General features: G+C 36.0%; 1 protein-coding gene across 1 annotated transcript in view; it reads right to left on the bottom strand.

Moving 5' to 3' along the window:
• Window positions 1-18,524, bottom strand: part of Vps13b (vacuolar protein sorting 13 homolog B) — a 494,062-nt gene that overhangs the window by 137,110 nt on the left and 338,428 nt on the right. Inside the window, exon 36 of the mRNA XM_090339134.1 lies at window positions 15,646-16,053. Coding sequence (XP_090195260.1) covers window positions 15,646-16,053 — 408 coding nt within the window. The remainder of the gene's footprint in view (window positions 1-15,645; window positions 16,054-18,524) is intronic.

The following is an 18,524-nucleotide window of genomic DNA, read 5'->3' as shown; positions in this document are numbered from 1 at the left end:
ATTACTGTCCAGTAGTGTCATGATGGGGACCAAATCTTTAACATAGATATAGGGGATAGTCAAACTATGGCAGGTAGACACTGCAATCTTGAGGAAAATGACACAGAATTAGGTAGTTATGGGTCAGTAAGACTTTGGGAGTTTGGAACAAGAAGAAGAAAGTAGGCCAGACTCAAGTGAGCAATGAGGGCACGAGACTGCACAATGTACCCGAGAGAGTTTGCAACTGATCTATTCACTGCTTAGCTATTGCAATAATCCAGTGATAGAAGAAGCGAACAACTGGTTTTCCTGGCCTGGGGATTTGTCAACATTTTATAGATTTTCATGTTCCATATTAACTGGAGTCTGATTTAGTTCAGGGATGAGTGTGAGATTTAAGAAAAACTTGTGGGAAATTGATCTTCCTTTTTCCTTGGTCTTCAAGTTAAAAATGGGAAGGTGTTGTGAGCAGAGCTTGTGGCTGAAGCTAGTAACCCATAAAGAGAAACTTATGGCTTCTGCTATGTCTAATGACAGCTTTTCACTAGAACCGCTTAACTCATTTGAGGTTGTTTTATGGCCACTTGCAACCCAAAGTGTCTCAAATGATTCACACCTGCCAAGATCTCCCTCTTCCCTCTTTCTCTTTCTCTCTCTCTCTCTCTTCCTTTCTCTTCAATCTCTTTCTTCATTCCTTTCTTTCTTCATTCTTTTTGGTGGGTTTTGAATCAGGGCCTTGCCTTGTGCTTGAGGCATCGTACCACCTATGCTATGACACTAGTTCTTTATGCTTTAGTTTTTTTTTTTTTTTTATTGAGGTAACGTATAGAGTGGTTACAGCTACATTTGCCAGATAGTAGGTTCATTACTTCTCACACATTGATACCTTCTTATGTTTTTGTCCTCATTTCCCTCGCCCTACCCCCTCCCAATAATCTTGTTTTCCCCCTTCCCTTTCCTATTTCAAATAAACAAATAAATGCGTATACAATATACCAGGTAATAAAGTCAGATACAGTAAAAATAGCACAAAATGTAGATACATAAGGTCATATAGGCTGAGACTAAATGAAAGGATCTCTAAGATATGGAAATAAGAGCTTTATCTTGAGTAATTGTTGTTCTTAATGACTATGTTATTTCTCTTCTCCTTTGTTGCCCTTTAGTTAATCTCATATTGTTACTCTATCTGGCTTTAGTTATCTTTAAGGTAAGGTCCATCATAAATCACCATACCTGGCTTTTCTGTTGAAATGGGGTCTCTAAAATTTTACCTGGGCTGTCAACACTTCAGGTATTTTGCTGGTTTATTAGGGATAGATTCTTGCCAATCTTTTTGACTAGGCTGGCTTTGAATCACTATTCTCACAACTTAGCCTCCTGAGTAAATACTATTACAGGTGTGATCCACTGGTCATACAATTATTATTTTTGTAATTAAAAATTTTAATTTTTTAGTATCAGTTCCAGGGCTGAAATGCAGGGTCTGGGTGCTGTCCCTGAGCTTTTTTGTGCTCAAGGATAGCTCTCTACCACTTCTGGATTTTTCTGCTCTCACTGGGCTTCAGATCTCAGCCTACAGAGCAGCAAGAATTAGAAGTATGAGACCAGTGCCCTGCTTGTTTTTTGATTTTTGAAACAGCATCTCACTATGTGGCCCAGGTTGGGCTCAAACTTGCACTGCTCCTGCCCCAGCTCTGCTTTTACTGGGTTATAGGTATTCCCCATCTATATTCAATTAAAATTAATTTCAACTTCTGAGATTTCAGATTTCAGCAAACTTAATATTTTCTATCCAGTTTTTCTTTTCTTTCTTTTTTTTTTTGTGGTGGTCTCGGTGCTTGAGTCAGAGTTTGACTCAGAGCCTGGGTGTAGTACCTGAGAAATTGTACTCACAGCTAGTGCTCTACCACTTTGAGACACAGTTCCCATTTCCAGCTTTTTGGGAGTTTATTAGGGATAAGTTTTACAGACTTTTACTGCCCATGTTGGCTTTTAACCATGATCTTCAGAATTCAGCTTCCTGAGTACCTCGGATTATAGATTTGATGCAATGGTACCAGGCCTCTCTGTCAAGTTTTTCTTAATATTAATAATTCATATACGACGAGAGTAAAATTCTCAACAAATAGTAAATTAACACTATTCACTACTAGTATTTTAAAGACCTGTTTGAGTATTTTTTCCTATGCTATGACCAATGTTGCATTTAGTAATTGTGTTTCTGTTTTCTTTTAACTGAATGCTTTTTCGCTGTTTTTTTTCTATTATTGACTTCTTTCAAGAGTGTGTTCATATTTTTAATTTAAGCTTCAGCAAACTAATGGAAGATATCTAATTAAACTAAATGAGGTGTAGCAACATTGAGAAGTAATTTCAGAAACAACTGGTATGATAAATAGATTTTGCTTTGTTTGCATACTGAGATACTTCTCATTGAGCACAAAAACTTAGTTCAAAGAACAAATAGTTTCATGACCTTTAAAATACTTCTTCAGAAGACTAATAAGTGCAAGCTATTTGTTTTAGAAAATATTTACAAACCACTGCCAGCCCAACATCATCAATATCTACTACACTCCAAGTAGGGCTCCTGCTCTGTACATGCTGACTTAGCAAAATGAGATCTAGATCAAGCTTCTGTATATCATTAGAAACAGTGCACAATGATGACATGTGCTAGCAAAGCATAATCAGGTATTTTTTTTAATGCAGCTGGAAGTAATATTAGGCTACTAGAAAATCAGGAAGCATATGTTAAGAAATACCCAGGAGCCAATCTGTGTTAAGAGTGAAACATTGGGATGATTCAAATAGAGAAGAGGAAAAAAATCTTTTAAGTATGGTCCATAAATAAATCAGCAGTCCTTCAAAAGTACCAAAATGTTCATTTGTTGTTCCTTCATTTAATTACTTTGAAGGATCCAGTATCCAATTTTGAAAGACTGACAATACTCCTCTATAAAGTAACAACAATCTAGTTATAAAATGAGAGCTCATTCATCAGCATGTATCTCTTTTAAGAACCTTCTGACTTTTCACATGCAGGGCGTCATGGGTTCCTATTCAGTCTTCATTGGGAATAAAAGCTGGGATCTTTTGTCTAACCGTAGTCCTATATTTTGAACATAAGAAAATAGAAAACAAGAGACAACACTAACATGGACATTGCTTATGAAAGATTAAATATCTACCAAGTTGGCCACTTATACTAGATCTTTATCTAAGAACAATGTGTGTGTGTGTGTGTGTGTGAAGTTTCTAAAAACCATTTAAAATCATGATGTCAGAAAACAAAAATTACCAAAGGTTAATAGAGGATATGCTATGCAAAGAATAAAACTTGATTAGATCACATGGCTATGATTCAAAAACAGACTTGTACATCTTAATGCATATTGAAAAGCATATGACAACTTCTTACAGAGGGAAATAATCGTAGATACTTAAAATAGTTAAAAAAAAACCCAGCCTGTCAGACCAAGTGTATTATTTACCAAGATGGAAGAATGGGTAGAAAATATTAAAAGCAAAACGAGTCAGGTACTGTACATCCAATTACAAAGGTAATCAAGACCTGACTGATTACATGTCATGGATATAATCTTAGACACTTGAAAGGCTGAGATCAGGAGGATGATGGTACCAGGTCAACCAGGACAAAAAGTTTGCAAGAACCCATCTCAACAGACAGAGCTGGGTGTGGAAGACATGTACTTATACTCCTAGCTACAGTAGGAAGTATAATTTATGCTGAAGTCTAGGCTGTGTGGCCAAAAAATGAGACCAACCCTATCCCCCAAATAACCAGAACTAAAAGGAATGGAAGTATGCCTAAAGTGGTAGAGCATTTGCCTAGAAAGTATGAAGCCCTAAATTCAAACCTAAGTACTGCCATTGCTAACAACAACAAAGGAAAAAAAAATGGGTTGCTAAGTAACTTACTGCAATTGCTTACAAACAAATTTTGATCTATTCAATCCAGGCTTGTTTTCTTTTTCCTTTGTACTGGTATAGGGGCTTGAACTGAAGGCCTCAAACTCTCAGTTGTTATTTCACCTAAGGCTAGCACTCTATCTCTTGAGGTACTCCTCACTTTCAGCTTTTGATGCTTAATTGGAACTATGAACATGGGCTAAAAGCTGGTTTCAAACTATGAACCTCACATCTCAGCCTCTGAATAGGCCAAGGCTACCAGCAACCTCCATAATCAAAGTTTCTAAAGACCAGAGGCCATGAGAAGTTCACTATATCTTAGAATAGCCCTGTGTATATCATTTAATATGGTCATACTTTTCTCTAGAAGGCATTAAAACTAGCTTAGAGGACTTTAAGCCAAGGCACCGTGACACTTAGGGTATCCCACATAGTAATGATGGTCTATATGATACCTTTACCACTACAAGGTCTTAGATCTGTTTGTGACAGGGCTGGAGATGTATCAAAGATATATATATATATATATATATTTAACTTACTATGGTGTCACAGTGGTGTTGTTAGCTGTCTTACACTCAAATGTAAGGTGTTTAGATGATAATGTCTACAGGGAGAAAGAAGGGCTCTTGAAAAAAGAAAAGAGAATTTTTGGATAAAAAATTTAATGATTTATAACTTCAGCATTCAAGTGGTATGATTCTGTTGAGAGATGGAGGAAAACAACATACAAAAGACTGGTATTAACTGAGAGCACACAGTCTGTACCAAGCAATGTGTAGAGTACTCTGCATGATTATGCTATCGAGCCCTCCAGACAGTAGTGTGGATTATTCTGCTTTCATTTGGGAGATAAAATTTGGAGTACATTTGGCCATAATTAGTTTCAGGGCTCTGATGAAGACTTTGCCAGTCCTTCAAGAGCTATCTTGTTTTATACTTTTGTTGAATTGGAACACCTTGTGCAATTACTTAAATATAAAAATAAAAACATCTTGGTATAGTAAGTGATTAAAGGAAAGAATAAGAAAAGACAATTAGATATTCATTAATGGAATCCTAAAATATTATATTGGTTTAATTCCTTAAAGATACAAATTATTTCCTTACATGACTTAGGGAAAGTTTTAGAAATTCAAAATTAATAATAAAACATGTTATAATTTCAATAAAATGTATTTTGCGAAGTTAATCATGATAATAAAAATGAAATGCACTATTACTGCATTTCCATTATATATTATTTAAAAAACTACCACTATTAGGTCTTAATAATTTCATTTTCCAATTAGTAACAGGGTTTTAAATAAATGTATTTGCTTATTGTTAGCTCTCTTGCACAGCTTTGGTAAGTCATGACAACACAGTCATAGGTCCAGAGGACCAGCCAGGGTATAAAAGAATGTTTGAGATATGTTTTCAGCCACCCATCACAGCCAGGGTTACTTTGTCAAACACCTTTCTAGCATACAGCCTACTGACAATAAAGGGATAACAAGGCAATCTGGTGTGATCGTGGGTAAGACTAAATGCTGTCAAAGACTCAACAAAGGAAAGGATTTACTTCTAACCTTCTCTATTTCTAAAGCTGAGGCTATGAAAATTCATGTCCATCTCCTGGAGTAATAACCTCATGGGTACTATCATTACAGTACAGTACCATTACTGTACAAAGGAGGGCTACTAAGGAAAAAGTCTGTAGTAATTAACTACTCAGGCAAGAATTTTTTTCACAGCATCATTTTTTCTCAGTGAGATAACATGTTAGTCAATAGCATTAGTTGTTTTAAAGGCCCCCTTTTCTCCGGTCCAAAAAACACTTTAAATATGAGAATATATGAAATTCACATTGGTTTTGTATAAATATGAGAATATATGAAGCTCATATCAATTTTTCTTTATTCAAATGCATGTAAGTCTTGAGAAATGGCTCTTATTATACCTTTGCTACAGCTAGATTACAAAGCACTGATTATTTCCTCTATTATACATAGGATAATGCACAGTGCTACTATTATAAGAAAACATTCTAAAATATATAAAAGGCTAAATTAGATTAAATCTGGAATCTAGTATCTAAAACTAATAACAAGAAATAAACTGGGGCTGGGAATGTGGTTTAGTGGTACACTGCTTGCCTAGCATGCACCTAGCCCTGAGTTCAATTCCTCAGTACCCCATAAACAGGAAAGTGGCCCTGTAGCTCAACTGGTAGAGCACTATCCTTACTCACAGAGAGACTCAGAGACAGTGACAAGGGTCTGATTTCAAGTCCCAGGACTGGCAAAAAAAAAAAAAAAAAAAAAAAAGGAAAGAAAAGAAAAGAAACTAAATTTGATAGAGACAAGATTGAAAGGTGAAGTTTCATGGAACATTATAATAACTGCACTGGATTTCTCATTAGAAGGGAGCAGAGTCTTACAAGACTTCATACTCCCCAAGAGGACCATATTTATACAATTAACAATTCTTTTTATTTTCCAAAAAAGCTTTTCATTATTGCATGTGGACACATGTGGGCTCTGTAAAATACAGAGATGTGTAACACAAGGTAAACAGAAAGTAATGATCTTAAACAGGCCAAATCCTTGAACTCGTCATTAATAAATGTCTCTCCTACATTCTGCTACCCCGGCTGCTGGGAGCCTGTTTTCTTCAAGTACTTCAAACACTGAAATCCAGGAACATTTATTATTTTAATCCATTACAGGCAGTGCTTGATTTAACTTTATTGGTTGTGGTGGTGGTAGTGGTTATAAGGGGTACAGCAATGTTCTTTTACACATCGTTTCAAAGGGGCTTAATTATATTTTATAGTTTGGGCCAGGAATTCTGCTTGTTTTTTTGTCTAACAAGGTTCAAATGGAGTTCAGGTCAGTGATGAATCAGAAGAAAAAGTCAGAGATGGTTATCTCTCTGATGTGAGCTCATCTCCCTTTAGAAAGACTGGGCAGGTACATCATGTTCTCTACACCACAGCTCAAGAGATTGCTCTGATAGCTCAAGTTTGTTGTTTATTAGAAAGTTTTCATTTTTCATGTAGCTTTGAAACTAATGCAGCAGGGTTGCAACCCAATGGTTACCTTCTATATTTCTGGAGTTGTTATCCTATGTTTAAAAGGCTTTCTGCTGAAAACAGCTAACGTAACCACCAGCACTAAAACTAAAAAAAAAAAAAACCTAAACAACTATTATCACAGAACAGATATTTTATGAAATGCAAAAGCCCTCTATCACAGAAAAGTAAATGTATGTATGATGTAATAGTTATGGCAGCACAATGGTAGCATTCAGTAGATGGAAGCACACAAGCAAAAACTCCACCTACACAAATATAAATGTATATAATATGTACATATACACACATAATATATACATATATATTACACGTAATTATATATTATATACAGTATGTATATTCTTGAGATTTTTTTTATTTCAAACATCCGTGGCTTTCTTATGAGGGTGTATAAAAGACCTTCAATAAACTAGTAGGTTTTACTATTGTTATCCAAAAGTCTATTCTTGTAACAATTACATAAAAAAATAAAAGTTACACATTGAGATTTCTTTTCCACTACATATAATGTGTAAGAAGCAGGATAATTACCCTAGTGCATATATTTGTGGCTTACTTTTTTCATCAAAGTAGAGAAATAATATAGGAATTTATGTAGAGGAAAAATTATTTTATCTACTTTCCAATTTTTAGAATTTTCTATTTTCCTTTTTTCTTTTTTTTTTTTACATCTTGATAATTCATCAGAATGTAGGGGAAAAAATCACCATGGTGGGGGGGGATCAGTAATCTATAGGTAACTTAAAGGTAAACAAGAGGTATATGTCAGTTCATCAGTAGCAACTTTGAACCTTGTTATAAAGTAATAGGAGGGAATCTAACCAGGATTAATAGTGGTATTCTGTCCTGGGATGAGGGGGTATTAGATTTCGCAAATTCTAGGCCATCTGTTCTGTCTGCCCACATTTTATTTTTGCAAAATCATAAACGTACCTCTACCTCAGGGACTATAGAACAGCATTAGAATTCTTCTGCTTTTCATTATCACAAGATTCAGTAACTCATTTCATTGTCAAGATAATCCCTTTTTACTCTTTCTTTTGCGCTTGCTGGGTATGCCAAAATGACAAATAAAATCCCAGATGTTATAGATCCAATGAGGTCTCTCCCTTTCTTTGAGTGTTAGGTTTAAGCTATGTGGGACACAGTGTTTAAAAGTGACAGGACTCTGATGCCCACACCCAATATTCATTAAGGTTTGTTAGTGATTTGCTTAACTGTCTACAAGTAGGACTTCTACTTCAATCTTCAGTGGCAGCTTAAAAGTTAAGTGTGTTCTCTGGCTTTTACTGTCAGAAATTAATTTCCAGTTGTTCAAGCACTTAGATGCTATTTCTTCTAAAAAATCAACAAGCATCTTTGGGGATGTTGTAAATGGCATGTTATTGCAACATATTATTTTAAGAAGTCATATCTAATTGAACGTTTTATCTCCCTCCAGTCTAACATCTCCAGCATCCAAAGGTTATGAGGATACCTTAAGTGATTTCCCTCAGGAGATATTGTTAACTAAGGAACGAAAAGCTGGAGCTCCATTTCATATCAATTAGTAACCAGGTTTCACTTTTCAGTACATGAAAAGGAACTTTAGGTTCTTAGTTTTTTATTAGTCTTGAATTTGGTGCCATGGGAAGACACATTTTTATATACATAAAAAATATGGCAGTGCTTTTTGTCTCTCAGTTTGCTTATATACAATATAAGTACATCTGGATGACAGCAGCAGGGCAGTGAAAGTTACTTATACACAATGCTTGGACTAAGTAAAAGGAGTTCAACCTACTGCTTGGTGCCTGACTTAAAAGTCTCTAATCATTTTATGAAGAGGAGAATCCAACTTTTCTCAAAATGGCCCGGCATTCTTTGAGTCTAGGTTCTTTTCCTTTGTGCCATTAACTTTTTCATATCTTAATTCCCTCTTTCTATTGAAGTCGAAGTTGCCAAAGTAAGTATCCCAAAGAGTAAGGCAGCCTCAGCTTGCCATTCTGTACTCTTGTTTGCTGAAATATAAGAGTCATAACTTACTCAGATCAGGTGCTAAAGTGTGCCCACCCTGCCTGTGGCAGATGTGCCACAAATTCAGAATTTGTAATTACATACTTTGGGTTTCTGCAGAATAACACTTCAAATGTGCACACCCCCAACACGCACTCCCCACTCCCACCAAGCCCCAGGCAGGGCATTGCCTGTGTGTCTTATTGATGGCTTATGTCTGTAATCCTATTCAGGAGGTGGAGATCTGAGAACCATTGTTCAAAGTAAGCCTGAGAACAAAAGTCCACAAGACTCATCTCTAATTGACCACCAAAAAGCCAGAAATAAAGCTGTGGCTCAAGTGGCAGAGTAGTAACTTTGTACAAAACATCTCAAGGATATTGCATAGGCCCTGAGTTTAAGTGCCAGGACCAACATCATAAAAAAACATTTAGTAGAATGAGATGATGGAATTAATAGGTAAAAAAATGACTATCATCTACCTTAAAATATTTCAAAATATTAAGACAATTTCTACTTGAGACTCATTTTGTTACAGATAATGTACTCATAGGATTTAATGCAATATTATATATACTAATTTAAGGATGAGCATTACATTTACTAAAATCAGAACTTTAGGGCCATTTTACTCAAGACACATGGGAGAACGTAAGTAATCTAGCAGAAATATGAATTATGTTATTGTAAGTCACTGCTACACACTTTGCAGAGTAGAATTAAGAAAAAAAGAATCAAGCCCCTTGAAATGCACAGTAAAGGGTTACAAAATAATACATAAGGCTTAGAACAACTGGAGGATTATTTTTGTCAGTGGAAAATATTTCACCATTTCATTTTGCTCCACATTATGGAAAGAGGTGCTCTTTTAGCCATTTCAGTAAATAATTTGTAAATATTCAGTTAAAAAATAATTATCTGAGGATCTTAGTTCAAAGCTAGCCATAGCCAATAAACTACCAAAAAGCTAGAAATACAGCTGTGGTTCAAGTGGTAGAGAAAAAACAGTTCAGGGTTTTTATCTAAGCTCCATGTTCAAGCCCCAGGACTGGCATATATATATATATATATATTAGTTTGTGGGGCCGGAAGTTTGGCCTACTGGTGGAGTGTTTGTCTAGCATGCACCCAAGTTCAATTACTCAGTACCACACACTAGAAAAAGCTGAAAGTGGTGCTGTGGTTCAAGTGGTAGAGCTCTAGCCTTGAGAAAGCTCAAGGACAGTGCTCAGATTGTTTAAATGTATTGAAAATATTTAGAGAAAAACATTAACATTTTTGTTTCATGATTTTGTTATTCCCTTTCTTAATTTCCATAAGCTTATGAAAGTTTAGAAGATAAAAAAATGTAGTCTTTAGGCGAGCTTATATTATTTTTTGTACCTCTGAGAAGTGAGGGAACATGCCTGGAACACATTCCCAGTGGAGTTTCTCTAAATATTACTTAGCACATAAGATTCCTCTAGCATTACAAATCTATTTCAGCCCCTAAATTAACATTCATCTGGAAAGGACCATTTTTCCCTGTTTATATAACATTGTCACATAAAGAGTGTTAAAAAAATATTTCACTAAAAATAGCTTGCGTAAGTTAGGGATTAGAGTAGTTTCTGCTGCTATAATTGTTCCTTTGTAGTTTTTTCCATGATGTTTTTTGCACAGTGTTTTTGACTATGTTTATTAAAGTCAGCACATCAAAAAGGATCAAAGAGAAAGTGAGTGAGAACCAAAGAAACCCCAACTGTGTTGTCTCATTGGGGAGCTATGCAGATTTGAATAAACAAGTGCAAATTGTTGAGGTTTTAATGAAAATTTTTCTTCAATTATTTTTATCTTAAGTCATTCTATACAATAACATCTGTATAGCAGATGGCCATACTGTACCAAGGCAATGCTCCCTTTTCTTTCTCTGTTTAATAGTACATCTGAGATGACTACTTTTGTCACTGTGCTCAATTTGGTCCGGCAAATAATTTGAACAGTGCAGCTGTTGCAGATGGTCACAATAGTTATATAAACTGTAAAATCAAAGACACAGTTAAGTATTTCTGTATTAGATTCAGCCTATAAAAATCTAACATTAACCGCATTGAGCTCAAAGATGTACTATAAAAATTTGGTTGAATGCAGAATGATGTTATTTGAAAACTACAAAAAGAAATATGACTACTGGTAAAAGGTTTGTGTGTGTGTGTGTGTGTGTGTGTGTGCGTGTGTGTGTGTATGTTTGTGTGCATGTGTGTGTGTGTGTTGGTGTTGGATATTTTTAAATCACTTATCAAAATTGTGCCTATACCTGAATATATATACGTCTGTCTATGTTTTATTCAACCTGTAAAGTATGAAATTTTAAGATATTTAACTACATAATAAAAATTAGTGGTTAAAGCTAAATTCATTTTCATTTAAAAATAGTTTAAAAGCTATGTAAGCCAGTACCAGCTTCTGCCTGCAATCCTAGCTACTCAGGAGGCTGAGTTCTGAGGATAAGGGTTTAAAGCCAGCCTGGGCAGGAAAGTCTGTGAGATTTTTATCTCCAGTTAATCACCACAAAGCTGGAAGTGAAGCTGTGGCTCAAGTGGTAGAGTACTAACTTTGAGCAAAACTGCTCAGGGATAGAGTCCAGGCTCTGAGTTAAGCCCTAGGACTAGCACACACAGGTAGACATACAGGTGCACATTCATTCAAAGCTATTTAATGATCTCTTAATTATAATTTTCCTAGAAACTGGTCTTTAACTTGGTACATTTTATGTGACTTAATTATGTAATTATTTGGCTAATTTTACCCTCTTAACATGTTTTGAGCATGGTGTCACATAAAGTTGAAATGTAGAAAAAATAGATTCTGATGGTCTCATAATAAAAATTTTCCTATTGAATGGCTGACTTCAATTTTTATTGAATGCCACACAAGTAAACATTTTAGAATGTTTGCTGGATACTTCTCAGAAGGGTTATACCAAGTATGATTTAGTCAAAGTTATATATATATATACATATATACATATATATGTTTTTAATTTTGGTGTTTAACTAGACTTAGAATATAACTGTAAAAAGAAAAAGGGTACTATAGTTTTTCCAATATAAAGAAAATAAAAATTAATAGAAGGAACCTAAAAAGTTTGTCTGGCTCAATGCCAGAGAAAGATTCTAAATTAAATTTTAGATGTAAATATTTATGAAGAGTAGTCACCATTAAAAGTGTGTATCATATGAATAGAAAATAAATTTTAAAGCAATGAGGATAAAAGGGCAAGGGAACTAAAGAGAGACTTATCAAAAGAAGAGATTAAAATGGCAGAAAAGCATATGAGAAAATGTTCATCATCCATGGTCATAAAGGAAATGCAAATAAAAACAACCCTAAGATACCACCTTACCCCAACAAGAATGGTCAAGATTTTGAACTCAGACATTGACAGTTGCTGGCGGGGTTGTGGAGAAAAAGGAACCCTACTACACTGCTGGTGGGAATGCAGACTAGTTCAGCCACTCTGGAAAGCAGTGTGGAGGTTTCTTAAAGAACTGAAAATAGACCTTCCCTATGATCCCGCCATACCACTTCTGGGCATCTATCCTGAACATCATGACCCAAGATATTGTAAGGACACCTGCTCAGCTATGTTCATCTCTGCACTATTCACAATAGCCAGGCGATGGAAACAATGCAGATGCCCTACTGCAGATGAATGGATACAGAAAATGTGGTATATATACACAATGGAATTCTACATAGCCAAAAGACAAGATAAAATAATGGCATTCGCAGGGAAGTGGATGAATCTAGAGTGAATCATGTTCAGTGAGACAAGTCAAGACCTAAGGAACAAAAGGCGCATGGTATCCCTAATATGTGGCTATTAAATCCAAAGAGTACAAGAGCGAGAACTCAATAACTGCATACCCAAAGCTATGAACATGGTAATGGAAATAGAAACATAACTATATAGACATAAAAACCTATGACTCTATAGACATAATGTTTTATTTCTTAAATTAATATGTTTCTATGACATACAAACCCTTAGCCTAATTTTGATTAAGTTCTAAATACTAAGTCCCAGTGATTGTAAATAGAGATTCCCTCCTTGAACACTTGTTTGTTAAACTTGTCATTTAAAATATGATGTAAAAATCAACATTAATAAATTCTTAAAAAACATTGCATTATGATAATTTCATAATGAATTTTAAGAATATCTGATATTTTGATTGTAGTTTGGAAAACTTTATAGTCTACATTAAATTTTCTTTTCTTTTTTTTTTTTTTTTGCCAGTCCTGGGCTTGAGCTCAGGGCCTGAGCACTGTCCTTGGACTTTCTCAAGGCTAGAGCTCTACCACTTGAGCCTCAGCACCACTTCCGGCTTTTTTCTATATATGTGGTACCGAGGAATCGAACCCGGGTCTCCATGCATGCTAGGCAAGCACTTTAACCACTAGGCCAAACTCCCGGCCCCTACATTAAATTTTTGATCACATCAAATCTGGTGATAATGTTATGTTACACAACAATGATCCTCCTTTTATGCTTTCTAGGGTTTTATTTTTTTAAGCAAAATGAGAAACACTCTCACTCCAAGCTGTGTGTTGTGAAATCACAATAATAACATATAGTGCAGAAATCTTGGTTTTAAAAGAATCATTTGACTGGTTATTAAATATTGCATGAATTTCTGGTAACAAATTTTTGGTGATAAAACATTTGGTTATTCTGCTAGCAGAGATTTATAATAGAGCAAAACCTAGATACATAAGGCCACATAGTATGACGCTAAATGAAAGGGGACCTCCAGGATATAGAAACAAAAGCCATATAATAAGTGGTTGTTGTCCTTAATGTACTGTTATCTCTCAACTCTTTTGCTGTCCCTTGGTTATCTCATATGTTTACAGTATTTTACCTTGTTATCTGATATATTGTATATATATTTATTAGGTTATTTAGAATTGTGTTAGGGAAGGGGGGAAAACAAGATGAAGGGCAGGGGTGGGGGAAGGGAAATGAGGACCAAAACATGAGAAAGGGTATCAGTGTTTGTGAAGTAATGCACCTTCTATCTGGTCAATATGATGTAACCCTTCTATTAATTACAATAAAAATATATGAAAAAAATAAATTAAATTTTAGATGTAAATATTTACGAAGAGTAGTTACCATTAAAAGTGTGTATCATATGAATAGAAAATAAATTTTAAAGCAATGAGGATAAAAGAAAAGTCTGAATATAGTTTGCTTAAGTTCTTCCACTCTGCGTTCTAATCTTTCTATGTTCTGATTAACGTACAATTGAAAAGGCATAGAAACCAGCTCAATACTGTCTGGGCTGCAGTTTATTTCTGGATATGAAGCATATTCTGCAGTATATTTCTGGAGCATCCGGTATTTAATGTCTTTCAGGTCCCATGAACCTTATATTTTTCATTTCAAACTTTAAAGACAATAAAAAAAACTACAGAGCTTTTTAGCTGGCCTGGTCACAAATATTTCTGGTGAGAAAGAAATAAATCATCTATACTTGGCCTAAAAGTAATACTTCTCAACTATAAAACATTTTCTTTTATCTTTTAAACTACTGTACCCAAACTGACTCCATGAAATGAAATTATAGTCTCCAGCTGCCACTTATTTACTTGTTGGTAAGCAACTAAACTGCACATAATTTTAGCATTTTATTCACTGCACTACCCCTTTTCACTTATTTCCTTCTACAAGTGGAAAAGATGGTTTGCGTTTGCCACTTTATTTTTAGAGCAAAATTTCTGGCATTTTCCTGTCACCTTTTACAGTAGTAGTCTCTATGATTGAAAACCTGCGTTGCCTTTTTCTGCCCTTCCTCATGTTCCCCATTCCTGGCCTTATTGACAGAGGGAAATAAGTGCCTAACCACTAAAGAGTACCAGAGGAGAAAAATGGAGATGTCACTACCAGTTAACTTCTAACCCTGTCCACCCATCTACAACATTCAGTTGGAGCTGGCTAGGCCTCTTTTTCTGGGCTAGGTACAGAAGCACAGCCTATCCTTGCCAGGTGTTGCTAACTGATAAAATGGTTCAATGGCATTCTTGTAGAGTTGAACGGTGGCTTCTGTTACACTCAGTATAGCATATCTGCCACCCTAGCAATTTTTCTTTTTAAAATAAATTGTTACCAGTTAGTTAATCTAGGGTATCAAAATCATCTGTAGGGCTTACTGTACTATACACTGCTAGACTCTATGCCCAATCTGACTCTCATTTAAGAATATTTATTATCAATGAAGCCCCAGGTGATGCCGCTTCCAAGCCTGAGATCTTACTTTGAAAACTAGTGAATGAGTCACAAAACCTGAATCACCTTTGGTACGCAATAGCCACTTGAGGCAAAAAGAAGTTAGGATTTGAATGTGCCTCAAAAGGTGGATAGCAGCATTTTAAAAAAGGAGGGTTTTGAAATAAGAGGCTCAAAGGATTCTTTATAGAACTATTTCTGTCATAAAGTCATGAACCAGAAACACTCCCATCTCTAACAGGTTTTAAAACTGCTCACTTCTCTATAACACAAGTCTTCAAACTGATATTTTGATATTTTGATAACACCTGAAAAATAGGTATTGCTTTGTTTTTCTCCCCTATCCTTATCCCTATCCCTTCCCTTATCTGTAACTTACCAGGCACTCTTTGCGCTGTTTTGACATTAAGGTTTCCACTGAGGTTGGATAAGGATGCTAGCAGACACGGTTTATCAGCATGGGGGACAGTTTCCATAGAGACCACAATCTGAGTAGTGTGGACAGAAATTTTTTGGAAGTAGGAAATGGTACTCCACATGGTTTCTTGAAACGAAATCTTCTCTGCTCCATCACCATGAAGTTTAGGTGTAGACATTGTTGCATGGTAACATCTGGATACTGGATGCTCCTCTTTGTTCAGTGTGGTGTCTGACACAGTTGAGGTTTCTTCACTATGTGCAAAGCTGTGTGCATTTCTTATCTTCTTCAAAAAATGATTTATTTGATCCAGTTTGGTAAAACTCAGGTTGGCTTTCAAAGGCTTTGATATATCCAAGTTGATGTCAGCTATAAAAATAAAAAAGGCAGGAGAATTTCCCAAGTGTTCTTTTTATATATGCATTATGGCAGCATATTCTTTCCAAAAACTTCCTCCTTGGACTATTCAGCCTATATTGCTGCTACTCACTGTGATTGTTCCTGATACAAGGAGGGATGCACACAGACAGTCAGCAAGGTCATCACTTCCAGCTTTGCCTCTGCCCTCACACCTTACACAAAATGAAGCAGCCTACACAGTGTTTACTGTTCCTTACACTAAATTTGCATTCTTTCTCCAGTGGAAGGAAGACTTCTATTACTGAACAAAGTTTGAAAGAACAAACAAACAAACCAACCAACAGGTATTCATCAACCTTAATCCAACTGACTGAGGAGATTGATTCCCTTACATATATTCTCTAATCAAGTTTATGCAGAATGTTTGCTTCTATTTGTGACTTGCTGCTAACCTCCTTTGTCAATTTTGCTTACATTCTGCATTGACAGAGTTGAAATACTTCATTCAATATAACAGAGAGAAAATCATTAAAACCTGCAGTTTCTTTCTTTCTTTCTCTTTCTCTTTCTTGCCTGCCTTCCTGCCTTCCTTCCTTCCTTCCTGCCTTCCTACTTGCCTTCCTTCTTGCCTGCCTTTCTTTTCTTCCTTTCTTTCTTTTTTGGCAGTCAGGGGCTTGAACGCAGGGCCTGAACATTGTCCCTGGGCTCAAGGCTAGAGCTCTGCCACTTGAGCCACAGCACCAACCACTTCCAGCTTTTCTATGAATGTGGTACCAAGGAATTGAACCTGAGTCTTTGTGCATGCTAGGCGAGCACTCTACCACTAGGCCAAACTCCCAGCACAACCTATAGCTTCATTTTTAATATGTCACGCATCAGGTGCTGCTCTTATAATTGTCTTTAAAATAAACTGATCTTACTCATTCTATTTTGATTTTTATATTTCATTTTATGTCATTAAAAGAATTTATCAGTAAGATCTTAGACTACAAGTATCATAAAGGCTGGGTATGTCATACATCTCTATAACCTAGTGCCTAGAACACAGGGTGTTTCCTGTATGTACATGTCCAATAAAAGTTGGCACTTGATAAAACCTATCAAGTGTTCATTTCATTAAAGATAAAAGCCTCCTGGACTTTTCAGATAAGGATGGCTGTGAACCTCTATCTTTAGACCTCAGCCTTGTGAGTATCTAGGATTACAGGCCTGAGGCACAGCACCACTGCCTGGCTCCTACATATTACACTACTGCTTAGTTCACTGCAACTAAATGTATGTTTAATTCTGAATAAGGAAAAATGAACACAAAAGTGTTGTTCTTTCTGCCAAACTCACATGAAATTATCAAATCTATTCATCCAAAACAATCCATTAAATCCTCATATAGCTGCTTCTCCCTCTTTCCATTAATCGTTCTTTTATGGATCACATGCTCATGTCAGAAATCTAACTCTCATTCACTGAATTACCTTTTCTTCCTGTCCAATACAATCATGGGTAAGTTTGGTCAATTTTACCTCAAAACATTGCTTGAATCCCATTTCCTTTTCTCCTACATTCCAGACATTCTGTTTTCCTCCTCTGTGCCTTTTGCCTACTTCATCTTTAACATTCTAGAAATATCACGACCCACTTCTCCCAACTAGTCTATGTGATACCACTGACTTTTGCTCATGTACTTAATGAACTCTTTCTGTGTCGGTCTAACTTCTAACTCTCAAGATACTGCATTAATAAATTACAGAAATTAATCTGAAAGCTTAGGACAAGTGTCTCTCCTTGGGAGTTGCAAAGAAGAAAAGCAAGAGTTGAAAGAAAGAATAAATTGTGATTCTAGGTATTCCTTCCTAAAGTATCAGGTCTACCAAGAAACAGGAATCACACACTAGAATGATTAAGTCCATAAATTAAGAGTTCCAGCCTTAGTCGGGCACGGTGGCTTATGCCTGTAATCCCAGTTACTCAGGAGTTTGAGATCTGAAGATCATGGTTCAAAGCCAGCCCAGGCACTAAAGTCTGTGAGACTTTTATCTCCAATTAATCACCAGAAAACCAGAAGTGGTGCTGTGGATTAAGGGGTACGGCAGTAGCCTTGAGCTGAAGAGCTCAAGAGACAATGCCCAGACCCTAGAGATAGGGCAGTAGCCTTGAGCTAAAGACCTCAAAAGACGGAGCTCAGGCCCAGAGTTCAAGCCCCATGACCTATGAAAAAATAAAATAAAAAGGGTTCCAGCCTTGAACACAAAAGCTAAGAGATAGTGCCCAGGCCAAGCTCTAGTACTAACACATCCACACACAAAACAAACCTGGGCAGATTCAAAAACATTGAAATTATTCCATGCACTCTTTCAGACCACAACGGCATCAAATTGGAATTGACTACACAACGAAAACCCTGTAACTCATGGAGATTGAACAACACATTGTTGAATCACCAATGGGTCATTGAAGAGATCAGAACAGAAATCCAACAGTTT

This window comes from Megascapheus bottae, chromosome 9 (assembly GCF_031878675.1).
Source record: "Megascapheus bottae isolate mThoBot1 chromosome 9, mThoBot2.hap1, whole genome shotgun sequence".
In the NCBI taxonomy this organism is placed as follows: domain Eukaryota; kingdom Metazoa; phylum Chordata; class Mammalia; order Rodentia; family Geomyidae; genus Megascapheus; species Megascapheus bottae.
This window is presented reverse-complemented; position numbering and strand designations above follow the sequence as displayed.